This window comes from Phalacrocorax carbo, chromosome 3, assembly GCF_963921805.1.
Source record: "Phalacrocorax carbo chromosome 3, bPhaCar2.1, whole genome shotgun sequence".
Lineage (NCBI taxonomy): Eukaryota > Metazoa > Chordata > Aves > Suliformes > Phalacrocoracidae > Phalacrocorax > Phalacrocorax carbo.
The window spans coordinates 28,063,010-28,087,120 of record NC_087515.1 but is presented as its reverse complement, the minus strand read 5'-3'; the positions used below and the strand labels follow the sequence as shown (position 1 = coordinate 28,087,120).

Here is a 24,111-nt window from a genome sequence, read left to right as displayed (position 1 = left end):
ACACCATGCAGCTGCTTGCAAACTGGCTGGCCCCTCCGCAGTGGGATGCAGGGAGAGAATCGGAGGGGTGAAAGGGAGAAAGCTTGTAGGTTCAGCTTCAGGTTCAGTGTTATGACGATTAAAAAAAAAAAAAAAGACAAAGAACAAACAAGAAAGAGAGGGGACAATAAAGGCCAAGAAAACCAAGTGATGCAAAAGAAAGCAATTGCTCACCACCAACCGACCGATGCCCAGCAAGGCCCCGACCAAGGGCAGCCCACACCAAACCACGCCCCGCCCCGGCTTCTTGCTGAGCACGACGGCGTCGTATGGTGAGGGATACGCCTTTGGTCGGTTGGGGTCAGATGTCCCTGCTGTGACCCCTCCCATCACCTTGGGCCGCCTGAGGAGCAGAAAAGCCCTTGGCGCTGTGCCAGCCCTGCTCAGCAATAACCAACACACCCCTGGGCTATCAAGGCTGTTTTCAGTGCAGGTGCAAAACAGAGGCCCATACAGGCTACTATGAAGAAAGGTAGAGACGAGGCTCGTCGTACGGCCCCACTTTGGGACTTCTTGGGCTCCATCTCCAAACTCTCCTGGCCTTCAGTAGGCCGTGGCAGCACAGGAGGCCGGCCTAGGTTCTGCCAATCCTCCTGGGTCCTCGCAAGACCAGCCTTCAGACATGCCAGGCCCTGGAGACACGGAGGAAAGGCTGGGCCGAAGAAGAGGTACCCTTAGCGCAAGGGGCTTTGGCGGGATGCGGAGCAAGAGGAGGAGATGAGCGAACTCTTAAGCAAAGCGGAGGTGCACAAGTCCCTGCTGGGCCCTGCTGGGCTGCAGCCTCAAGTGCTGAGGGAGCAGGCAGGTGGGCTTGTGAGGCCTCTGCAAAAGGGAGATGTGCTGAGGACGGGAAGACAGCAACCAGCGCGTGGGCTGATGAGCGGTGCAGTGGATGGAAACCTGGCTGAGCGGCCGGGCGCAGTGGCCGGTGACCAGTGGCACCAAGTGGACCTGTAGGCCAGGAACCAGCGGTCAAGCCCGAGGCAAGGGGCACTGCCGGCAGGTGGAGGGAGGTGGTCCTTCCCCTCTGCTCTGCCCTGCTCTGGGCTCCCCAGTGCAAGAGAGACATGGCCATAGTGGAGAGAACACCCAGTCCAGGGCCCCCCCCGCGGCCCCTCCCCCCCACTCCAGCTTCCGTTGGGGTCGGACTGTTGGCGTCAGTTGGAGCCAGCAGCCACCAGAGACAGCAGGAGGGAGCTGTGCTGGCCTGGAGCAGCGCTGGGAGGAAGCAGGGTCTGGCCGAGCAGCACTGCCCTGGCACGGGCACCTGCAGCAGCACAGGCACGCCGCTTCCCATCGTTGCTGTTGCCGGCTGGGCCGCGTCCTTGGCACACGGCGAGGGCCCTCCTGTCCCGGGCGGGATGGGCCAGGCCAACTGCTGCTGCGGCTCCAGGTGGGCTCTCCCTGTGGCTCGGGGACACGTGAGTACAGGCGGGCCCCGCAGCAGCAGCCGTCCTCACGCCTGCCGCTCTCCGCTCCGCAGGGAGGCTCTCAGCGATGCCGAGGCGGTGCTGAGCACGGACGTGCGGCTGACCCGGGGCCGCAAGAGGAGCGAGAGGCGCCTTCTCCTCCTCCAGGAGGATGTGGTGGTCGCCAAGTTGCAGTAAGACCCCTAGAGCCCCGTTGCCTTTCCCCCACGCCTGGCCCTGGGACCAGGGCAGGGACGGCCTGTCACCAGCCCCAGGCCCCGGGCCCTTGCTGCTGGGTGCACCAATGTCCGTGGCAAGGGCAGGTGGGGGAGAGGGCTCTGCCCAGGAGGACCCCAAGGAGGCCACCTCCAGCTGAGTGCCCGCCTCTCCTCTCTGCAGGCATGGCACCACCCTGCGCCCACAGCTCCGCCTGGCCCTGGACCAGCTGTGGGTGCTGAGTGGCACGAAGCAGGCGTGGGGGGAGGAAGAAGAAGAGGCAGAAGGCAGCGATGAGGGCAGGACCTCCCTCGTGTTCATCTGGCCCACCGGCTCCTGCATTGCCGATTTTGGGTGAGGCATGGTGCCACGTGCCATGGCCGGGCAGGAGAGGTTCCCAAGCGTGCCCACGTCATGCGGTGAATGGCCTCTGGCCTCCGGCCTCCGTGCAGAGCCTAGGCACGGAGCAGGCAGCACGGCGGCAGGGAGGGATGGGGGCACTTCCATGTCCTGCATCCCCTGGTGACCTTTTGCTCCCCAAAAGGGAAGAAGGGCAAAAGCAGCCGCTCTGGCAGGACAGAGGGTGCCAGGGCTTGGGCAGTGCCTCTGTCCTGCCCCACGGGGCTTCCTCCCGCCCCTGTGTCCTTCCCCACAGGGCAGGGCTGTGCAGGCGCCCGCCTCTGCCCAGGGGCTGGCAGGCAGCAGGGCCTGACACTCTTCCTCCTCTCTTTCTGCAGCTCCCAGGAGCTGAAGGAGCTGTGGCTGGGCACACTGCTGGGGTAAGCCAGGGGGGATGCTCCAGGCACAGCCGGATGGGGGAACACAGCTCCCCAGCTGGGCAGAGGTGCCCCCGCGGCTGTGGGCAGCTCTCGGGCAGAGCTGCCTGACAAGAGAGAAGAGGCGGCTTGGAGCTCACGCAGCTCCCTCCCTGTCCCTCCCCTGGGCACAGGACACCAGAAGGAGCCAAGAGAGTCCGAGTGACCCGAGTGCCCTCCGTCAAACTCCTTGAGAGGGAGCTGAGCCGCCGCCATGCCGTGAGTGTCTCTCTGGTCTGGGCTCAGTCCCCGAACTCTGCTCTTCCAGGCGAGCAGCAGAGGCATCGCTGCTCACCTTCTCCCGCTTCTTCTTCTTCTTCTCTCTTGCCCAGTGGAGGCCATTCAGCACCAGGAGCCTGGAGAGGCTGATGGAGCGCCAGGCAAAGGTGAGAATGGCTGCCTTTCAGCCAGCTCTGGCTGTGCCGGGTGCCAGGGATGTGCGGCGAGCGTGCTGAGCTTGTGCGGGAGGCAGGCAGGGAGGCAGGGAGAGAGGGAGGGAGGGTGCGGCGGTGCCACTCGGAGAGCGGAGAGGGTTGGGGAGGCACCAGGGGCCCCCGGATGGTCCTCGCTGGCGGCGCTGTGAGGAAACCTGCTGTGCGGGGCAGGCGGCCCGGCAAGGCAGAGGGCCCCAGATGCGCCGCGCTCAGGCTGCTGGTGCCGGCTGGCAGCTCGCCGGTGGCCCTTCCTGCTGCGGGCCTGCTCTCTGAGCGCAGCCCGGTTCTTGCAGGCTGATCCCAAGCAAGGGCCGCTGGTGGTGCCGTCTAGCAATGGAGAGGGACTTTGCTGCTCACCAGGTGAGTTTTGGAAGGAAAGGCAACCTCCTGCAGCCGGTTGCTCTGTCCTCACTGTCTCTTGAGTGTCTCCATGCAGGCTGGTCAGCCCAAGGGAGGACGCGTCCTGGAGGAGCAAGGACACCCGCTGGGCAGCGGCCGCTGGACGTGGTTCTGTGGGGACACGCGGGCTCTGCTGCTGCCCACAGCTTGTAGGAGGGCAGGCCGAGGGCTGGGCCGGGCTGTCCCTCCCGGTGGCACGCTGGCTCTCAGGAGGCTCCGAGCCAGAGCCGCTGAGCCAGGGCCCCGGTTCCAGCTGCCGGCTCCCTGCCTGTCCTGCCGCAACGCACCGCTCAGCATCGCACTTGCAGGCAGGGCAGGGCAGTCTCCGGGAGCCTGCCCATTGAGGGGCTCTTGCTCTGTTTCCCTTTGCAGCAGGAGGGAGCACCAGGAGGAGGAGGGCGCTGCCCTGGCCCTTTGCTCTGCGGTGGGGCCCGGCCGCTGCCCAGGCGCCAGGGCAGGCAGGCTCCGGCTGCAGCAGGGCGCTCTTTGGGCAGCCCCTGGCAGCCCTCTGCGGGGACGACGGCACGCTGCCCCAACCCATGCAGGTAAGCCAGCCTGCTGGAGGGGATTCCCCAGCCCTCCAGGTGCTCCCTAGAGGCAGTGGGTGGGTGCCCCCAGCAGCTCCGGGGACAGGGGGTGACGCTCTTTGCCCCCCCAGCAAGGAGCCAGCTCTGGGGCAGAGCTCTGGCCACCGCTCTTGCAAGGCAGCTCCTCAGCCAAGCAACTCTCCCCCTGCCTCTCCTGCAGGAGCTGCTGGCTGTCCTGCAGCAGGAAGGGCCGTTGACGGAGGGGATATTCCGCAGAGCTGCCAGCAGGAAAGAGCTTCAGGAGTTGCAGGAGGCCCTGGACCGCGGCACAGACGTCGACCTGGCAAGCCAGCCGGCACTGCTGCTGGCCGTCCTCTTGAAGGTGAGTGCTTCTGACCCACAGCTGGAGGAGCTCCTGCCTGGCCTGGAGCGTTGAAAGGCTCATGTGGAGCCCTTGGTCTGGCAGGACTTCCTCCGAAGCATCCCCGCCAAGCTCCTCGTCAACGACCTCTACGAGGACTGGGTGGCAGCGATGCAGAAGAGCAGCAAGGAGGAGAAGCTCTCAGAGCTGAAAGCGTAAGCATGGGCAGCAGCCTGCGTGTTGAGCGGGAGCCCTGACCGCTGGCTGAGGGCCCCCGCAAAGCTGCGCAACGCAGCCGCTGGATCCCCCCTGCCTTGGGCAAGGCTGGGGCAAGGCTGTGGGCAACGCCTGCTTCATTAACCTTGTGTTCCTATTCGCTCAGGGTGGCCGACAAGTTGCCTGCAGCCAACCTCCTCCTCCTGAGGCAGCTGCTGTCCCTCCTGCAGCACATCGGCCGCAGTGCAGCCACCAGCAGGATGAGCTGCAGCAACCTGGCTATCTGCGTTGGGCCGAACCTGCTGAGCCCGCCCAACGAGGAGCTGCTCCCGCTCGAGGCCATGCTGGAGGTCACTGAGAAGGTGCGCTGTATTGAGCAGCCGGCTGCAGCCTTCCCGGCCTGTCAGAGCTTGGCTGCTCCAAGGTCTCGGGATGCCTCCTCCCTTGAGCAAATGCTGCTGGTCCGCTTTCCGGCAGCTGGCTTGAGAGCAAGGGCTTGGTGCGCGCAGGTGAAGGTGCTGGTGGAGTTTCTGGTGGAGAACTGCAGGGAACTCTTTGGGGAGGAGACGAGTGACCGTTCCTGTCCACGAGCCAAGGAGTCGCCAGCCCCCGCGGAGAGATCCAGAGGTAAGAGGAGGGACGGAGGCTTGTCAGAGGCTGGGGCTTGGCACGGCAGAAGCCTCAGCACCACTTCTGGCGGGGCTGGGCATGGAGCGTTGTCCTCTCAGCGCCGCTTGTCCCGTGGCCTCTGTTTGGCCACTGCCTCTTTGGGGCATGAGGCCTTTGCGCGGCAAGATGAGCTGAAGCCTGCAGGCAGGGCATCAGAGGGCCGAAAAGAGAAGCGGTGTAGGGCTTTGGGTGGGTTTTGCTTGGGGTGTCTCTTACTTCCAAGAAGCCGCTTTGCTGCACGTGCTTTTTCTTTCCAGATGCGTGTTTGGAAGAGCCAAGTGTCCCCGCAGCCGCAGCAGCCGCCGAGCATCAGGTAGAAGCCTTGCCGCACGCCACCCCCTCCCTGCTCGGTGCCTTCACAGAAGCTGGGGGGGATACGGTGCTGGAGGCTGAAAGGGGAGAGGTGTGTCAGGTCCTCAAACTCTGTGGCAGCGTGTCTGGTGTAGGAGGGGAGCCTGTGACGAGGCCAAGTGGCTGCTGTGCCTGTGCCTGCACCTATGCCAGTGCCTGTGCCTGTGCCTGGCAGTCGAGCTGCTGTGTGCCGGTGGTATTCCTCCACCCACACGGGATGACAGATTGTAAGGGAGACTGGCGAGGTTGTTTCTCAAATGCACTAGGCGTGTGCTTAGTCAAACACAGTGGCCCCAAAATAGCTACAAAAAGACAGAGGGAAGTAGATGGCAAGCGCCAAAGAGTTTTGCTCAGGTCCTACTTGGTCGGTGCTTCATCAAGTCTATTTGGGGTTGATCTCCTCTGGAGAGGAGGGAGCTGCGCTGGAGAGCTATGGTAGCAATTGGGCAAGTGGTCGCTTATCGCCCCAGGTCGTCTCTTGCCACCTGCCAACTCCAACGTTTCCGTTCTAGGCACCTCCAGCTTTGCCTCCCTCCACCCTCGAGAGCATGGCGGGCTCCCTGGGGCACCCAGGAGAACGGGCGAGCCTTTTGGAAGAGAGAAGGTAAAATGGGCGTGCTTTGGTAAAAAGGAGAACTGAGTGCAGTGGGTCATGGCTTTCCCTAACAAATTGCACTCTGGGACGGAAAGGTTTGCAGGCTCTCCCCGGGACGAGGGAAACAGAAGAAAGCGAAAGAGAAAAGAGGCCTGGGGAGAGGAGAGGGAAAGCTGCACGGCAAAGAAGAGGAGCAAGAGAGGAAAAGTTCCGGGGGACGGAGCAGTGAAAAGACGCCGGAGGGTGCAGCAGGTCCGGAAGCCCAGGTGTGTAGCAGGCCCTGCTGCCCATCTTTCCTAACTCTCCGCACTGCTCTAAGTCAGCGCAACTTGCTGGCAAGGGACGGCGAGGGACGGTGCTGCGCAGGGTTTGGAGAGGCCTCCATGGCAGCTCCCCAGGGGCTCCCGATGGAGCCCTGCTGCGTGGCCCAGGGGCAGCGTGCGTCTCTGCACACGCACGGGTCTCTGAGGGCATCACCCCTAAGGGTAAGGAGAAGGCGGCAGAGCCACCGCGTAGGCGATGCCAGCGCTAGCTCTCTCTTCTGGGCTAGGAAGAATTCCTGGCAAACGGTGTACCCCAAAGAGAGGGGAACACAACCCTACCTCTTGCTGCCGTGGTGGGTTTCTCAGAGCTTTCCGACTTTGTCATTGCAGGTGCCGATTTGTTTTCCGTGGCTGACCCGCTGTGCCTCGTGGGCCCCCGCACATGGTGTCCCCAATAAAATAAAATGATCTTTCCTCTCTTCTGACTGTGTCTGCCATGGGATCTTGTGGAGTGGGGAGAGGCTGTTTTCTGATGGATCCTCGGGGAGGAGTTTGGGATCGTCCCTTGTGCCAGCATGCTTTCCGCTGGGCATGAGGGCTGAGCTGAGGTGCTTTAGGAGTGAAAGCACAGCAGGAGGGTGGGGGCTGGAAGGGACGCGTGGACGTCACCTGCTCCAACATCTGCTCAAGCAGGTTCACCTCGAGCAGGTTGCCCATCCCCACGTCCTGGTGAGTTGAGGGTATCTCTTAGGAGCAGCGAGCGTCATGTGGGCAGAGCGAGGGCAAGACGTAGGCAGGGCACTGTGGCCAGGAAGGGCAAAAGGTCCTTGGGCAACCACCGCCCCCTGCAGCTTGCTGTCCCCTGCAGCCATCCTCCTTGCGCACCGACTGTCGGGCAGTTTCCTCAGACGCCCCCGAATTCCCGGCAATGGGAGAGATTCGCTTCCACGCTGGGTGGTAGGAATGCGTCAGCTCACCCAAAAAGCTTTTGAAGCAGCTGCAACAGCAGCTGGCCTGCGGAGGCTTTTGTGCATCCCGGTGTGATCCCGGGGACGCCCGCACGGTGACGGAGGAGGAAGGATGAGCACTCTCACCTTCCTAGTAGGTAACTATTTTGCTCGCAGGCTGTTGTGGTTCAACCCTGGCTCAACACCATGCAGCTGCTTGCAAACTGGCTGGCCCCTCCGCAGTGGGATGCAGGGAGAGAATCGGAGGGGTGAAAGGGAGAAAGCTTGTAGGTTCAGCTTCAGGTTCAGTGTTATGACGATTAAAAAAAAAAAAAAAGACAAAGAACAAACAAGAAAGAGAGGGGACAATAAAGGCCAAGAAAACCAAGTGATGCAAAAGAAAGCAATTGCTCACCACCAACCGACCGATGCCCAGCAAGGCCCCGACCAAGGGCAGCCCACACCAAACCACGCCCCGCCCCGGCTTCTTGCTGAGCACGACGGCGTCGTATGGTGAGGGATACGCCTTTGGTCGGTTGGGGTCAGATGTCCCTGCTGTGACCCCTCCCATCACCTTGGGCCGCCTGAGGAGCAGAAAAGCCCTTGGCGCTGTGCCAGCCCTGCTCAGCAATAACCAACACACCCCTGGGCTATCAAGGCTGTTTTCAGTGCAGGTGCAAAACAGAGGCCCATACAGGCTACTATGAAGAAAGGTAGAGACGAGGCTCGTCGTACGGCCCCACTTTGGGACTTCTTGGGCTCCATCTCCAAACTCTCCTGGCCTTCAGTAGGCCGTGGCAGCACAGGAGGCCGGCCTAGGTTCTGCCAATCCTCCTGGGTCCTCGCAAGACCAGCCTTCAGACATGCCAGGCCCTGGAGACACGGAGGAAAGGCTGGGCCGAAGAAGAGGTACCCTTAGCGCAAGGGGCTTTGGCGGGATGCGGAGCAAGAGGAGGAGATGAGCGAACTCTTAAGCAAAGCGGAGGTGCACAAGTCCCTGCTGGGCCCTGCTGGGCTGCAGCCTCAAGTGCTGAGGGAGCAGGCAGGTGGGCTTGTGAGGCCGCTGCAAAAGGGAGATGTGCTGAGGACGGGAAGACAGCAACCAGCGCGTGGGCTGATGAGCGGTGCAGTGGATGGAAACCTGGCTGAGCGGCCGGGCGCAGTGGCCGGTGACCAGTGGCACCAAGTGGACCTGTAGGCCAGGAACCAGCGGTCAAGCCCGAGGCAAGGGGCACTGCCGGCAGGTGGAGGGAGGTGGTCCTTCCCCTCTGCTCTGCCCTGCTCTGGGCTCCCCAGTGCAAGAGAGACATGGCCATAGTGGAGAGAACACCCAGTCCAGGGCCCCCCCCGCGGCCCCTCCCCCCCACTCCAGCTTCCGTTGGGGTCGGACTGTTGGCGTCAGTTGGAGCCAGCAGCCACCAGAGACAGCAGGAGGGAGCTGTGCTGGCCTGGAGCAGCGCTGGGAGGAAGCAGGGTCTGGCCGAGCAGCACTGCCCTGGCACGGGCACCTGCAGCAGCACAGGCACGCCGCTTCCCATCGTTGCTGTTGCCGGCTGGGCCGCGTCCTTGGCACACGGCGAGGGCCCTCCTGTCCCGGGCGGGATGGGCCAGGCCAACTGCTGCTGCGGCTCCAGGTGGGCTCTCCCTGTGGCTCGGGGACACGTGAGTACAGGCGGGCCCCGCAGCAGCAGCCGTCCTCACGCCTGCCGCTCTCCGCTCCGCAGGGAGGCTCTCAGCGATGCCGAGGCGGTGCTGAGCACGGACGTGCGGCTGACCCGGGGCCGCAAGAGGAGCGAGAGGCGCCTTCTCCTCCTCCAGGAGGATGTGGTGGTCGCCAAGTTGCAGTAAGACCCCTAGAGCCCCGTTGCCTTTCCCCCACGCCTGGCCCTGGGACCAGGGCAGGGACGGCCTGTCACCAGCCCCAGGCCCCGGGCCCTTGCTGCTGGGTGCACCAATGTCCGTGGCAAGGGCAGGTGGGGGAGAGGGCTCTGCCCAGGAGGACCCCAAGGAGGCCACCTCCAGCTGAGTGCCCGCCTCTCCTCTCTGCAGGCATGGCACCACCCTGCGCCCACAGCTCCGCCTGGCCCTGGACCAGCTGTGGGTGCTGAGTGGCACGAAGCAGGCGTGGGGGGAGGAAGAAGAAGAGGCAGAAGGCAGCGATGAGGGCAGGACCTCCCTCGTGTTCATCTGGCCCACCGGCTCCTGCATTGCCGATTTTGGGTGAGGCATGGTGCCACGTGCCATGGCCGGGCAGGAGAGGTTCCCAAGCGTGCCCACGTCATGCGGTGAATGGCCTCTGGCCTCCGGCCTCCGTGCAGAGCCTAGGCACGGAGCAGGCAGCACGGCGGCAGGGAGGGATGGGGGCACTTCCATGTCCTGCATCCCCTGGTGACCTTTTGCTCCCCAAAAGGGAAGAAGGGCAAAAGCAGCCGCTCTGGCAGGACAGAGGGTGCCAGGGCTTGGGCAGTGCCTCTGTCCTGCCCCACGGGGCTTCCTCCCGCCCCTGTGTCCTTCCCCACAGGGCAGGGCTGTGCAGGCGCCCGCCTCTGCCCAGGGGCTGGCAGGCAGCAGGGCCTGACACTCTTCCTCCTCTCTTTCTGCAGCTCCCAGGAGCTGAAGGAGCTGTGGCTGGGCACACTGCTGGGGTAAGCCAGGGGGGATGCTCCAGGCACAGCCGGATGGGGGAACACAGCTCCCCAGCTGGGCAGAGGTGCCCCCGCGGCTGTGGGCAGCTCTCGGGCAGAGCTGCCTGACAAGAGAGAAGAGGCGGCTTGGAGCTCACGCAGCTCCCTCCCTGTCCCTCCCCTGGGCACAGGACACCAGAAGGAGCCAAGAGAGTCCGAGTGACCCGAGTGCCCTCCGTCAAACTCCTTGAGAGGGAGCTGAGCCGCCGCCATGCCGTGAGTGTCTCTCTGGTCTGGGCTCAGTCCCCGAACTCTGCTCTTCCAGGCGAGCAGCAGAGGCATCGCTGCTCACCTTCTCCCGCTTCTTCTTCTTCTTCTCTCTTGCCCAGTGGAGGCCATTCAGCACCAGGAGCCTGGAGAGGCTGATGGAGCGCCAGGCAAAGGTGAGAATGGCTGCCTTTCAGCCAGCTCTGGCTGTGCCGGGTGCCAGGGATGTGCGGCGAGCGTGCTGAGCTTGTGCGGGAGGCAGGCAGGGAGGCAGGGAGAGAGGGAGGGAGGGTGCGGCGGTGCCACTCGGAGAGCGGAGAGGGTTGGGGAGGCACCAGGGGCCCCCGGATGGTCCTCGCTGGCGGCGCTGTGAGGAAACCTGCTGTGCGGGGCAGGCGGCCCGGCAAGGCAGAGGGCCCCAGATGCGCCGCGCTCAGGCTGCTGGTGCCGGCTGGCAGCTCGCCGGTGGCCCTTCCTGCTGCGGGCCTGCTCTCTGAGCGCAGCCCGGTTCTTGCAGGCTGATCCCAAGCAAGGGCCGCTGGTGGTGCCGTCTAGCAATGGAGAGGGACTTTGCTGCTCACCAGGTGAGTTTTGGAAGGAAAGGCAACCTCCTGCAGCCGGTTGCTCTGTCCTCACTGTCTCTTGAGTGTCTCCATGCAGGCTGGTCAGCCCAAGGGAGGACGCGTCCTGGAGGAGCAAGGACACCCGCTGGGCAGCGGCCGCTGGACGTGGTTCTGTGGGGACACGCGGGCTCTGCTGCTGCCCACAGCTTGTAGGAGGGCAGGCCGAGGGCTGGGCCGGGCTGTCCCTCCCGGTGGCACGCTGGCTCTCAGGAGGCTCCGAGCCAGAGCCGCTGAGCCAGGGCCCCAGTTCCAGCTGCCGGCTCCCTGCCTGTCCTGCCGCAACGCACCGCTCAGCATCGCACTTGCAGGCAGGGCAGGGCAGTCTCCGGGAGCCTGCCCATTGAGGGGCTCTTGCTCTGTTTCCCTTTGCAGCAGGAGGGAGCACCAGGAGGAGGAGGGCGCTGCCCTGGCCCTTTGCTCTGCGGTGGGGCCCGGCCGCTGCCCAGGCGCCAGGGCAGGCAGGCTCCGGCTGCAGCAGGGCGCTCTTTGGGCAGCCCCTGGCAGCCCTCTGCGGGGACGACGGCACGCTGCCCCAACCCATGCAGGTAAGCCAGCCTGCTGGAGGGGATTCCCCAGCCCTCCAGGTGCTCCCTAGAGGCAGTGGGTGGGTGCCCCCAGCAGCTCCGGGGACAGGGGGTGACGCTCTTTGCCCCCCCAGCAAGGAGCCAGCTCTGGGGCAGAGCTCTGGCCACCGCTCTTGCAAGGCAGCTCCTCAGCCAAGCAACTCTCCCCCTGCCTCTCCTGCAGGAGCTGCTGGCTGTCCTGCAGCAGGAAGGGCCGTTGACGGAGGGGATATTCCGCAGAGCTGCCAGCAGGAAAGAGCTTCAGGAGTTGCAGGAGGCCCTGGACCGCGGCACAGACGTCGACCTGGCAAGCCAGCCGGCACTGCTGCTGGCCGTCCTCTTGAAGGTGAGTGCTTCTGACCCACAGCTGGAGGAGCTCCTGCCTGGCCTGGAGCGTTGAAAGGCTCATGTGGAGCCCTTGGTCTGGCAGGACTTCCTCCGAAGCATCCCCGCCAAGCTCCTCGTCAACGACCTCTACGAGGACTGGGTGGCAGCGATGCAGAAGAGCAGCAAGGAGGAGAAGCTCTCAGAGCTGAAAGCGTAAGCATGGGCAGCAGCCTGCGTGTTGAGCGGGAGCCCTGACCGCTGGCTGAGGGCCCCCGCAAAGCTGCGCAACGCAGCCGCTGGATCCCCCCTGCCTTGGGCAAGGCTGGGGCAAGGCTGTGGGCAACGCCTGCTTCATTAACCTTGTGTTCCTATTCGCTCAGGGTGGCCGACAAGTTGCCTGCAGCCAACCTCCTCCTCCTGAGGCAGCTGCTGTCCCTCCTGCAGCACATCGGCCGCAGTGCAGCCACCAGCAGGATGAGCTGCAGCAACCTGGCTATCTGCGTTGGGCCGAACCTGCTGAGCCCGCCCAACGAGGAGCTGCTCCCGCTCGAGGCCATGCTGGAGGTCACTGAGAAGGTGCGCTGTATTGAGCAGCCGGCTGCAGCCTTCCCGGCCTGTCAGAGCTTGGCTGCTCCAAGGTCTCGGGACGCCTCCTCCCTTGAGCAAATGCTGCTGGTCCGCTTTCCGGCAGCTGGCTTGAGAGCAAGGGCTTGGTGCGCGCAGGTGAAGGTGCTGGTGGAGTTTCTGGTGGAGAACTGCAGGGAACTCTTTGGGGAGGAGACGAGTGACCGTTCCTGTCCACGAGCCAAGGAGTCGCCAGCCCCCGCGGAGAGATCCAGAGGTAAGAGGAGGGACGGAGGCTTGTCAGAGGCTGGGGCTTGGCACGGCAGAAGCCTCAGCACCACTTCTGGCGGGGCTGGGCATGGAGCGTTGTCCTCTCAGCGCCGCTTGTCCCGTGGCCTCTGTTTGGCCACTGCCTCTTTGGGGCATGAGGCCTTTGCGCGGCAAGATGAGCTGAAGCCTGCAGGCAGGGCATCAGAGGGCCGAAAAGAGAAGCGGTGTAGGGCTTTGGGTGGGTTTTGCTTGGGGTGTCTCTTACTTCCAAGAAGCCGCTTTGCTGCACGTGCTTTTTCTTTCCAGATGCGTGTTTGGAAGAGCCAAGTGTCCCCGCAGCCGCAGCAGCCGCCGAGCATCAGGTAGAAGCCTTGCCGCACGCCACCCCCTCCCTGCTCGGTGCCTTCACAGAAGCTGGGGGGGATACGGTGCTGGAGGCTGAAAGGGGAGAGGTGTGTCAGGTCCTCAAACTCTGTGGCAGCGTGTCTGGTGTAGGAGGGGAGCCTGTGACGAGGCCAAGTGGCTGCTGTGCCTGTGCCTGCACCTATGCCAGTGCCTGTGCCTGTGCCTGGCAGTCGAGCTGCTGTGTGCCGGTGGTATTCCTCCACCCACACGGGATGACAGATTGTAAGGGAGACTGGCGAGGTTGTTTCTCAAATGCACTAGGCGTGTGCTTAGTCAAACACAGTGGCCCCAAAATAGCTACAAAAAGACAGAGGGAAGTAGATGGCAAGCGCCAAAGAGTTTTGCTCAGGTCCTACTTGGTCGGTGCTTCATCAAGTCTATTTGGGGTTGATCTCCTCTGGAGAGGAGGGAGCTGCGCTGGAGAGCTATGGTAGCAATTGGGCAAGTGGTCGCTTATCGCCCCAGGTCGTCTCTTGCCACCTGCCAACTCCAACGTTTCCGTTCTAGGCACCTCCAGCTTTGCCTCCCTCCACCCTCGAGAGCATGGCGGGCTCCCTGGGGCACCCAGGAGAACGGGCGAGCCTTTTGGAAGAGAGAAGGTAAAATGGGCGTGCTTTGGTAAAAAGGAGAACTGAGTGCAGTGGGTCATGGCTTTCCCTAACAAATTGCACTCTGGGACGGAAAGGTTTGCAGGCTCTCCCCGGGACGAGGGAAACAGAAGAAAGCGAAAGAGAAAAGAGGCCTGGGGAGAGGAGAGGGAAAGCTGCACGGCAAAGAAGAGGAGCAAGAGAGGAAAAGTTCCGGGGGACGGAGCAGTGAAAAGACGCCGGAGGGTGCAGCAGGTCCGGAAGCCCAGGTGTGTAGCAGGCCCTGCTGCCCATCTTTCCTAACTCTCCGCACTGCTCTAAGTCAGCGCAACTTGCTGGCAAGGGACGGCGAGGGACGGTGCTGCGCAGGGTTTGGAGAGGCCTCCATGGCAGCTCCCCAGGGGCTCCCGATGGAGCCCTGCTGCGTGGCCCAGGGGCAGCGTGCGTCTCTGCACACGCACGGGTCTCTGAGGGCATCACCCCTAAGGGTAAGGAGAAGGCGGCAGAGCCACCGCGTAGGCGATGCCAGCGCTAGCTCTCTCTTCTGGGCTAGGAAGAATTCCTGGCAAACGGTGTACCCCAAAGAGAGGGGAACACAACCCTACCTCTTGCTGCCGTGGTGGGTTTCTCAGAGCTTTCCGACTTTGTCATTGCAGGTGCCGATTTGTTTTCCGTGGCTGACCCGCTGTGCCTCGTGGGCCCCCGCACATGGTGTCCCCAATAAAATAAAATGATCTTTCCTCTCTTCTGACTGTGTCTGCCATGGGATCTTGTGGAGTGGGGAGAGGCTGTTTTCTGATGGATCCTCGGGGAGGAGTTTGGGATCGTCCCTTGTGCCAGCATGCTTTCCGCTGGGCATGAGGGCTGAGCTGAGGTGCTTTAGGAGTGAAAGCACAGCAGGAGGGTGGGGGCTGGAAGGGACGCGTGGACGTCACCTGCTCCAACATCTGCTCAAGCAGGTTCACCTCGAGCAGGTTGCCCATCCCCACGTCCTGGTGAGTTGAGGGTATCTCTTAGGAGCAGCGAGCGTCATGTGGGCAGAGCGAGGGCAAGACGTAGGCAGGGCACTGTGGCCAGGAAGGGCAAAAGGTCCTTGGGCAACCACCGCCCCCTGCAGCTTGCTGTCCCCTGCAGCCATCCTCCTTGCGCACCGACTGTCGGGCAGTTTCCTCAGACGCCCCCGAATTCCCGGCAATGGGAGAGATTCGCTTCCACGCTGGGTGGTAGGAATGCGTCAGCTCACCCAAAAAGCTTTTGAAGCAGCTGCAACAGCAGCCGGCCTGCGGAGGCTTTTGTGCATCCCGGTGTGATCCCGGGGACGCCCGCACGGTGACGGAGGAGGAAGGATGAGCACTCTCACCTTCCTAGTAGGTAACTATTTTGCTCGCAGGCTGTTGTGGTTCAACCCTGGCTCAACACCATGCAGCTGCTTGCAAACTGGCTGGCCCCTCCGCAGTGGGATGCAGGGAGAGAATCGGAGGGGTGAAAGGGAGAAAGCTTGTAGGTTCAGCTTCAGGTTCAGTGTTATGACGATTAAAAAAAAAAAAAAAGACAAAGAACAAACAAGAAAGAGAGGGGACAATAAAGGCCAAGAAAACCAAGTGATGCAAAAGAAAGCAATTGCTCACCACCAACCGACCGATGCCCAGCAAGGCCCCGACCAAGGGCAGCCCACACCAAACCACGCCCCGCCCCGGCTTCTTGCTGAGCACGACGGCGTCGTATGGTGAGGGATACGCCTTTGGTCGGTTGGGGTCAGATGTCCCTGCTGTGACCCCTCCCATCACCTTGGGCCGCCTGAGGAGCAGAAAAGCCCTTGGCGCTGTGCCAGCCCTGCTCAGCAATAACCAACACACCCCTGGGCTATCAAGGCTGTTTTCAGTGCAGGTGCAAAACAGAGGCCCATACAGGCTACTATGAAGAAAGGTAGAGACGAGGCTCGTCGTACGGCCCCACTTTGGGACTTCTTGGGCTCCATCTCCAAACTCTCCTGGCCTTCAGTAGGCCGTGGCAGCACAGGAGGCCGGCCTAGGTTCTGCCAATCCTCCTGGGTCCTCGCAAGACCAGCCTTCAGACATGCCAGGCCCTGGAGACACGGAGGAAAGGCTGGGCCGAAGAAGAGGTACCCTTAGCGCAAGGGGCTTTGGCGGGATGCGGAGCAAGAGGAGGAGATGAGCGAACTCTTAAGCAAAGCGGAGGTGCACAAGTCCCTGCTGGGCCCTGCTGGGCTGCAGCCTCAAGTGCTGAGGGAGCAGGCAGGTGGGCTTGTGAGGCCGCTGCAAAAGGGAGATGTGCTGAGGACGGGAAGACAGCAACCAGCGCGTGGGCTGATGAGCGGTGCAGTGGATGGAAACCTGGCTGAGCGGCCGGGCGCAGTGGCCGGTGACCAGTGGCACCAAGTGGACCTGTAGGCCAGGAACCAGCGGTCAAGCCCGAGGCAAGGGGCACTGCCGGCAGGTGGAGGGAGGTGGTCCTTCCCCTCTGCTCTGCCCTGCTCTGGGCTCCCCAGTGCAAGAGAGACATGGCCATAGTGGAGAGAACACCCAGTCCAGGGCCCCCCCGGCGGCCCCTCTGTTGGCGTCAGTTGGAGCCAGCAGCCACCAGAGACAGCAGGAGGGAGCTGTGCTGGCCTGGAGCAGCGCTGGGAGGAAGCAGGGTCTGGCCGAGCAGCACTGCCCTGGCACGGGCACCTGCAGCAGCACAGGCACCCCGCTTCCCATCGTTGCTGTTGCCGGCTGGGCCGCGTCCTTGGCGCACGGCGAGGGCCCTCCTGTCCCGGGCGGGATGGGCCAGGCCAACTGCTGCTGCGGCTCCAGGTGGGCTCTCCCTGTGGCTCGGGGACACGTGAGTACAGGCGGGCCCCGCAGCAGCAGCCGTCCTCACGCCTGCCGCTCTCCGCTCCGCAGGGAGGCTCTCAGCGATGCCGAGGCGGTGCTGAGCGCGGACGTGCGGCTGACCCGGGGCCGCAAGAGGAGCGAGAGGCGCCTTCTCCTCCTCCAGGAGGATGTGGTGGTCGCCAAGTTGCAGTAAGACCCCTAGAGCCCCGTTGCCTTTCCCCCACGCCTGGCCCTGGGACCAGGGCAGGGACGGCCTGTCACCAGCCCCAGGCCCCGGGCCCTTGCTGCTGGGTGCACCAATGTCCGTGGCAAGGGCAGGTGGGGGAGAGGGCTCTGCCCGGGAGGACCCCAAGGAGGCCACCTCCAGCTGAGTGCCCGCCTCTCCTCTCTGCAGGCATGGCACCACCCTGCGCCCACAGCTCCGCCTGGCCCTGGACCAGCTGTGGGTGCTGAGTGGCACGAAGCAGGTGTGGGGGGAGGAAGAAGAAGAGGCAGAAGGCAGCGATGAGGGCAGGATCTCCCTCGTGTTCATCTGGCCCACCGGCTCCTGCATTGCCGATTTTGGGTGAGGCATGGTGCCACGTGCCATGGCCGGGCAGGAGAGGTTCCCAAGCGTGCCCACGTCATGCGGTGAATGGCCTCTGGCCTCCGGCCTCCGTGCAGAGCCTAGGCACGGAGCAGGCAGCACGGCGGCAGGGAGGGATGGGGGCACTTCCATGTCCTGCATCCCCTGGTGACCTTTTGCTCCCCAAAAGGAAAGAAGGGCAAAAGCAGCCGCTCTGGCAGGACAGAGGGTGCCAGGGCTTGGGCAGTGCCTCTGTCCTGCCCCACGGGGCTTCCTCCCGCCCCTGTGTCCTTCCCCACAGGGCAGGGCTGTGCAGGCGCCCGCCTCTGCCCAGGGGCTGGCAGGCAGCAGGGCCTGACACTCTTCCTCCTCTCTTTCTGCAGCTCCCAGGAGCTGAAGGAGCTGTGGCTGGGCACACTGCTGGGGTAAGCCAGGGGGGATGCTCCAGGCACAGCCGGATGGGGGAACACAGCTCCCCAGCTGGGCAGAGGTGCCCCCGCGGCTGTGGGCAGCTCTCGGGCAGAGCTGCCTGACAAGAGAGAAGAGGCGGCTTGGAGCTCACGCAGCTCCCTCCCTGTCCCTCCCCTGGGCACAGGACACCAGAAGGAGCCAAGAGAGTCCGAGTGACCCAAGTGCCCTCCGTCAAACTCCTTGAGAGGGAGCTGAGCCGCCGCCATGCCGTGAGTGTCTCTCTGGTCTGGGCTCAGTCCCCGAACTCTGCTCTTCCAGGCGAGCAGCAGAGGCATCGCTGCTCACCTTCTCCCGCTTCTTCTTCTTCTCTCTTGCCCAGTGGAGGCCATTCAGCACCAGGAGCCTGGAGAGGCTGATGGAGCGCCAGGCAAAGGTGAGAATGGCTGCCTTTCAGCCAGCTCTGGCTGTGCCGGGTGCCAGGGATGTGCGGCGAGCGTGCTGAGCTTGTGCGGGAGGCAGGCAGGGAGGCAGGGAGAGAGGGAGGGAGGGTGCGGCGGTGCCACTCGGAGAGCGGAGAGGGTTGGGGAGGCACCAGGGGCCCCCGGATGGTCCTCGCTGGCGGCGCTGTGAGGAAACCTGCTGTGCGGGGCAGGCGGCCCGGCAAGGCAGAGGGCCCCAGATGCGCCGCGCTCAGGCTGCTGGTGCCGGCTGGCAGCTCGCCGGTGGCCCTTCCTGCTGCGGGCCTGCTCTCTGAGCGCAGCCCGGTTCTTGCAGGCTGATCCCAAGCAAGGGCCGCTGGTGGTGCCGTCTAGCAATGGAGAGGGACTTTGCTGCTCACCAGGTGAGTTTTGGAAGGAAAGGCAACCTCCTGCAGCCGGTTGCTCTGTCCTCACTGTCTCTTGAGTGTCTCCATGCAGGCTGGTCAGCCCAAGGGAGGACGCGTCCTGGAGGAGCAAGGACACCCGCTGGGCAGCGGCCGCTGGACGTGGTTCTGTGGGGACACGCGGGCTCTGCTGCTGCCCACAGCTTGTAGGAGGGCAGGCCGAGGGCTGGGCCGGGCTGTCCCTCCCGGTGGCACGCTGGCTCTCAGGAGGCTCCGAGCCAGAGCCGCTGAGCCAGGGCCCCGGTTCCAGCTGCCGGCTCCCTGCCTGTCCTGCCGCAACGCACCGCTCAGCATCGCACTTGCAGGCAGGGCAGGGCAGTCTCCGGGAGCCTGCCCATTGAGGGGCTCTTGCTCTGTTTCCCTTTGCAGCAGGAGGGAGCACCAGGAGGAGGAGGGCGCTGCCCTGGCCCTTTGCTCTGCGGTGGGGCCCGGCCGCTGCCCAGGCGCCAGGGCAGGCAGGCTCCGGCTGCAGCAGGGCGCTCTTTGGGCAGCCCCTGGCAGCCCTCTGCGGGGACGACGGCACGCTGCCCCAACCCATGCAGGTAAGCCAGCCTGCTGGAGGGGATTCCCCAGCCCTCCAGGTGCTCCCTAGAGGCAGTGGGTGGGTGCCCCCAGCAGCTCCGGGGACAGGGGGTGACGCTCTTTGCCCCCCCAGCAAGGAGCCAGCTCTGGGGCAGAGCTCTGGCCACCGCTCTTGCAAGGCAGCTCCTCAGCCAAGCAACTCTCCCCCTGCCTCTCCTGCAGGAGCTGCTGGCTGTCCTGCAGCAGGAAGGGCCGTTGACGGAGGGGATATTCCGCAGAGCTGCCAGCAGGAAAGAGCTTCAGGAGTTGCAGGAGGCCCTGGACCGCGGCACAGACGTCGACCTGGCAAGCCAGCCGGCACTGCTGCTGGCCGTCCTCTTGAAGGTGAGTGCTTCTGACCCACAGCTGGAGGAGCTCCTGCCTGGCCTGGAGCGTTGAAAGGCTCATGTGGAGCCCTTGGTCTGGCAGGACTTCCTCCGAAGCATCCCCGCCAAGCTCCTCGTCAACGACCTCTACGAGGACTGGGTGGCAGCGATGCAGAAGAGCAGCAAGGAGGAGAAGCTCTCAGAGCTGAAAGCGTAAGCGTGGGCAGCAGCCTGCGTGTTGAGCGGGAGCCCTGACCGCTGGCTGAGGGCCCCCGCAAAGCTGCGCAACGCAGCCGCTGGATCCCCCCTGCCTTGGGCAAGGCTGGGGCAAGGCTGTGGGCAACGCCTGCTTCATTAACCTTGTGTTCCTATTCGCTCAGGGTGGCCGACAAGTTGCCTGCAGCCAACCTCCTCCTCCTGAGGCAGCTGCTGTCCCTCCTGCAGCACATCGGCCGCAGTGCAGCCACCAGCAGGATGAGCTGCAGCAACCTGGCTATCTGCGTTGGGCCGAACCTGCTGAGCCCGCCCAACGAGGAGCTGCTCCCGCTCGAGGCCATGCTGGAGGTCACTGAGAAGGTGCGCTGTATTGAGCAGCCGGCTGCAGCCTTCCCGGCCTGTCAGAGCTTGGCTGCTCCAAGGTCTCGGGATGCCTCCTCCCTTGAGCAAATGCTGCTGGTCCGCTTTCCGGCAGCTGGCTTGAGAGCAAGGGCTTGGTGCGCGCAGGTGAAGGTGCTGGTGGAGTTTCTGGTGGAGAACTGCAGGGAACTCTTTGGGGAGGAGACGAGTGACCGTTCCTGTCCACGAGCCAAGGAGTCGCCAGCCCCCGCGGAGAGATCCAGAGGTAAGAGGAGGGACGGAGGCTTGTCAGAGGCTGGGGCTTGGCACGGCAGAAGCCTCAGCACCACTTCTGGCGGGGCTGGGCATGGAGCGTTGTCCTCTCAGCGCCGCTTGTCCCGTGGCCTCTGTTTGGCCACTGCCTCTTTGGGGCATGAGGCCTTTGCGCGGCAAGATGAGCTGAAGCCTGCAGGCAGGGCATCAGAGGGCCGAAAAGAGAAGCGGTGTAGGGCTTTGGGTGGGTTTTGCTTGGGGTGTCTCTTACTTCCAAGAAGCCGCTTTGCTGCACGTGCTTTTTCTTTCCAGATGCGTGTTTGGAAGAGCCAAGTGTCCCCGCAGCCGCAGCAGCCGCCGAGCATCAGGTAGAAGCCTTGCCGCACGCCACCCCCTCCCTGCTCGGTGCCTTCACAGAAGCTGGGGGGGATACGGTGCTGGAGGCTGAAAGGGGAGAGGTGTGTCAGGTCCTCAAACTCTGTGGCAGCGTGTCTGGTGTAGGAGGGGAGCCTGTGACGAGGCCAAGTGGCTGCTGTGCCTGTGCCTGCACCTATGCCAGTGCCTGTGCCTGTGCCTGGCAGTCGAGCTGCTGTGTGCCGGTGGTATTCCTCCACCCGCACGGGATGACAGATTGTAAGGGAGACTGGCGAGGTTGTTTCTCAAATGCACTAGGCGTGTGCTTAGTCAAACACAGTGGCCCCAAAATAGCTACAAAAAGACAGAGGGAAGTAGATGGCAAGCGCCAAAGAGTTTTGCTCAGGTCCTACTTGGTCGGTGCTTCATCAAGTCTATTTGGGGTTGATCTCCTCTGGAGAGGAGGGAGCTGCGCTGGAGAGCTATGGTAGCAATTGGGCAAGTGGTCGCTTATCGCCCCAGGTCGTCTCTTGCCACCTGCCAACTCCAACGTTTCCGTTCTAGGCACCTCCAGCTTTGCCTCCCTCCACCCTCGAGAGCATGGCGGGCTCCCTGGGGCACCCAGGAGAACGGGCGAGCCTTTTGGAAGAGAGAAGGTAAAATGGGCGTGCTTTGGTAAAAAGGAGAACTGAGTGCAGTGGGTCATGGCTTTCCCTAACAAATTGCACTCTGGGACGGAAAGGTTTGCAGGCTCTCCCCGGGACGAGGGAAACAGAAGAAAGCGAAAGAGAAAAGAGGCCTGGGGAGAGGAGAGGGAAAGCTGCACGGCAAAGAAGAGGAGCAAGAGAGGAAAAGTTCCGGGGGACGGAGCAGTGAAAAGACGCCGGAGGGTGCAGCAGGTCCGGAAGCCCAGGTGTGTAGCAGGCCCTGCTGCCCATCTTTCCTAACTCTCCGCACTGCTCTAAGTCAGCGCAACTTGCTGGCAAGGGACGGCGAGGGACGGTGCTGCGCAGGGTTTGGAGAGGCCTCCATGGCAGCTCCCCAGGGGCTCCCGATGGAGCCCTGCTGCGTGGCCCAGGGGCAGCGTGCGTCTCTGCACACGCACGGGTCTCTGAGGGCATCACCCCTAAGGGTAAGGAGAAGGCGGCAGAGCCACCGCGTAGGCGATGCCAGCGCTAGCTCTCTCTTCTGGGCTAGGAAGAATTCCTGGCAAACGGTGTACCCCAAAGAGAGGGGAACACAACCCTACCTCTTGCTGCCGTGGTGGGTTTCTCAGAGCTTTCCGACTTTGTCATTGCAGGTGCCGATTTGTTTTCCGTGGCTGACCCGCTGTGCCTCGTGGGCCCCCGCACATGGTGTCCCCAATAAAATAAAATGATCTTTCCTCTCTTCTGACTGTGTCTGCCATGGGATCTTGTGGAGTGGGGAGAGGCTGTTTTCTGATGGATGCTCGGGGAGGAGTTTGGGATCGTCCCTTGTGCCAGCATGCTTTCCGCTGGGCACGAGGGCTGAGCTGAGGTGCTTTAGGAGTGAAAGCAAAGTAGAGCGTTACACAGGAGGCTGGGTGCTCACATCTCTGTAGTGGGATGAAGGGAGAGAATCACAAGAGTTTATCTGTGAATCTATAATATAATTGTGGTGAAGACAGCATTGCAAACATCAGCAGTGATGAATTCCATGCCTGTCCAAATCCAAGTGAAACAGGCACTGCTCTTTTCCCTTAGGTGCCACATCTTTTTTTTTGTTTTCTGTTGTTACATTGAGGATTTACCCAGCTTCAGCGGGGGTTTGCAAGCACATATTTGTGAAACATCCCTAATGTCACAAAAAGTAAGGGATAAAGATGGTGAAGATTTTTGTAATAGCACATTTATCTTTCTTTTACATTTTTACTGCAATAAAAATAAACTGGAGAATGGAACTACAGTTTCAAGCCCAAAGCAGCAGAACCAAGAACCCCATCTCACCTTCAATCTAACGGCATTTTTAGCTTTGCAGAGCCCATGTGCACTGGCTCAAAAGGTAAATTTAGCTGCTTAAATCAAGGGATGAGCTGTAATCTCTCTCCAACATTAATAAGGCCACACTGATCTCAGTTACAACACATTTGTATACAATAACTATGCTGATGTCCATGGAGTTGCTCTAGATTTACAAGCAATGTAAGGAGCGTCTGAACACAGGGCACAAAGTTCATTGTCCTTTTTTAAAAAAAGTGAACATATCTAATAATCTGTGCATAAAATGCATTAAAAGTAAATAAAATCTGCAGTGCTCTATTGTTACAGAAAACTCTACCTTTGCTTGTAAGGGAGCTGGCAATACTGCCCGTGGCTGTCTGTATGGAGGGACTCTATACTTCCTTATGGAATGATTTTGTAGTTGTTTATGCTAACTTAAAAATTTGGCAAATAAATCTTTATGTAGGCCTAGGAAATGCTGATTTGCCAGTTCTTAAAATCTTCACTGGTCACAGCAGTTACCTTAGCGGAATTTTGTGCTTTAGAGAGACTGTTTAAAATACTTCTGGAAAGGAAGGGTCACTCCAGGAAAAGCAGTATGTTAACAGACTTTTCTGCCATGGCAAGACTGAAAATTTCAAACCAAGACATTCTTTGTCCTGTATACAGGTACCATGACATGGACAGAAATAGCATCTGAAAGACAATGCTTTTTGTGAGCATATGTGTAACACGTAAAAACAGTAAGTCTCTTGTATTTCGTAACTGATTAAATTCTAGAAAGACCAAAATTTGTGTTCATGTTATGATAAACACAAGTTATGAAAAAATGGCTAAAAGCAGTGTTTGTCATTTTTTCATCTGTCTTGTTGATGCTTGTCAATGCACTTTAACTATGTGTCACAGTCAAGTCTACTGAATGGCATACTTTGTGAGTTTCAAAATGAGGAAAAATGCACCATAAAATTTTTACATATGCCAACTGACTGTAAATGCGATTCAATATGTGGGACTTCCTCCAGCTTTGTTCTTTCGTGGATTGCTATTAGCTTACATTTGAAATCTCTGTTGGCCACACATTTCACATTGTTCTTCCAAATGTAATCATTTCTTTCTTTTATCTGATCTCCGACAGTCTCTCTGTTTTCATCAATACTTGACAGCAATTCCCAAAGATACAATATAGTCCACTCCAATATCCTCGTGCATACTCTCTTCTCCCTTTGAAATCCAATACCTAAGCAGTGAAATAATTTATTGTGCCTTATTTAGAATTTTATTTTTTGCATGTATTTTGATACTGTCCCTTTGAAACAAAAGTTATTTGGAAATTTAAACCAACTGTTCTCAAAAAATAGCTATGAAATATTGTTCAGTCTCTCCCCTTTTCAAAGATGCAGCATTTATCTTGTTTATTTTTCATACATTGCTTAAATATTCTTCATATATTGCATCCCAAACCATAATTTTATCAGAACGCACAAAACCTAATATACAATAGCCACCTGAAAACAAAGTATAAAAAAAATCAGTCCTGCACAGGCTGCTGCCATCCAGAAATCACTCTTTGCAAGCAGAGAAGATTAAATATCCTTAGACCAGTTTTTCCCATTCAGGTTCTGAAGCAGCTCCCTCAAAGCAGAGGGAAGGTTTTGGTTCTAGGTATTCAAAAGATTTCACAAAGTTTTAACTTCTGTAATAATTCCTGTTATGGAGTTTACTGGTTCAAGCAAGAGCTGTGAAAAAAAAACCTACTTAAGAATTGAGCGATCAATTCATGTGTCTAAGTACTGTTTAATTTGACTAAAATTCCTAGTATCAGGGCAAAGAGAAGCAAGAGTTTGTCTGCAAAATTTAAAACTGGATATAGTCCAGGAGACACCTGTCTTCCCTCTACTCAAACTGCAGCTCCTG

At 60.8% G+C, this 24,111-nt stretch overlaps 3 protein-coding genes across 3 annotated transcripts; all 3 read left to right on the top strand.

Moving 5' to 3' along the window:
* Nucleotides 1–226: 226 nt before the first annotated feature.
* On the top strand, nucleotides 227–6,769 carry LOC135312392 (uncharacterized). Its single transcript, XM_064445476.1, has 15 exons — nucleotides 227–311; nucleotides 1,171–1,432; nucleotides 1,523–1,642; nucleotides 1,848–2,018; nucleotides 2,402–2,443; nucleotides 2,748–2,865; nucleotides 3,350–3,461; nucleotides 3,685–3,857; nucleotides 4,060–4,221; nucleotides 4,306–4,415; nucleotides 4,583–5,043; nucleotides 5,343–5,398; nucleotides 5,949–6,040; nucleotides 6,127–6,297; nucleotides 6,685–6,769. The coding sequence occupies exons 1-15, from the start codon at nucleotides 227–229 to the stop codon at nucleotides 6,707–6,709; spliced, it is 2,160 nt and encodes a 719-aa protein (XP_064301546.1). The 3' UTR covers nucleotides 6,710–6,769.
* A 900-nt stretch (nucleotides 6,770–7,669) lies between these two features.
* On the top strand, nucleotides 7,670–14,212 carry LOC135312391 (uncharacterized). The gene is made up of 15 exons (XM_064445475.1): nucleotides 7,670–7,754; nucleotides 8,614–8,875; nucleotides 8,966–9,085; nucleotides 9,291–9,461; nucleotides 9,845–9,886; nucleotides 10,191–10,308; nucleotides 10,793–10,904; nucleotides 11,128–11,300; nucleotides 11,503–11,664; nucleotides 11,749–11,858; nucleotides 12,026–12,486; nucleotides 12,786–12,841; nucleotides 13,392–13,483; nucleotides 13,570–13,740; nucleotides 14,128–14,212. The coding sequence occupies exons 1-15, from the start codon at nucleotides 7,670–7,672 to the stop codon at nucleotides 14,150–14,152; spliced, it is 2,160 nt and encodes a 719-aa protein (XP_064301545.1). The 3' UTR covers nucleotides 14,153–14,212.
* Nucleotides 14,213–15,112: 900 nt separating this feature from the next.
* Nucleotides 15,113–21,621, top strand: LOC135312390 (uncharacterized). Its single transcript, XM_064445474.1, has 15 exons — nucleotides 15,113–15,197; nucleotides 16,056–16,287; nucleotides 16,378–16,497; nucleotides 16,703–16,873; nucleotides 17,257–17,298; nucleotides 17,603–17,717; nucleotides 18,202–18,313; nucleotides 18,537–18,709; nucleotides 18,912–19,073; nucleotides 19,158–19,267; nucleotides 19,435–19,895; nucleotides 20,195–20,250; nucleotides 20,801–20,892; nucleotides 20,979–21,149; nucleotides 21,537–21,621. Exons 1-15 carry the CDS (start codon nucleotides 15,113–15,115, stop codon nucleotides 21,559–21,561), a joined length of 2,127 nt encoding a protein of 708 aa, XP_064301544.1. The 3' UTR covers nucleotides 21,562–21,621.
* Nucleotides 21,622–24,111: the final 2,490 nt, after the last annotated feature.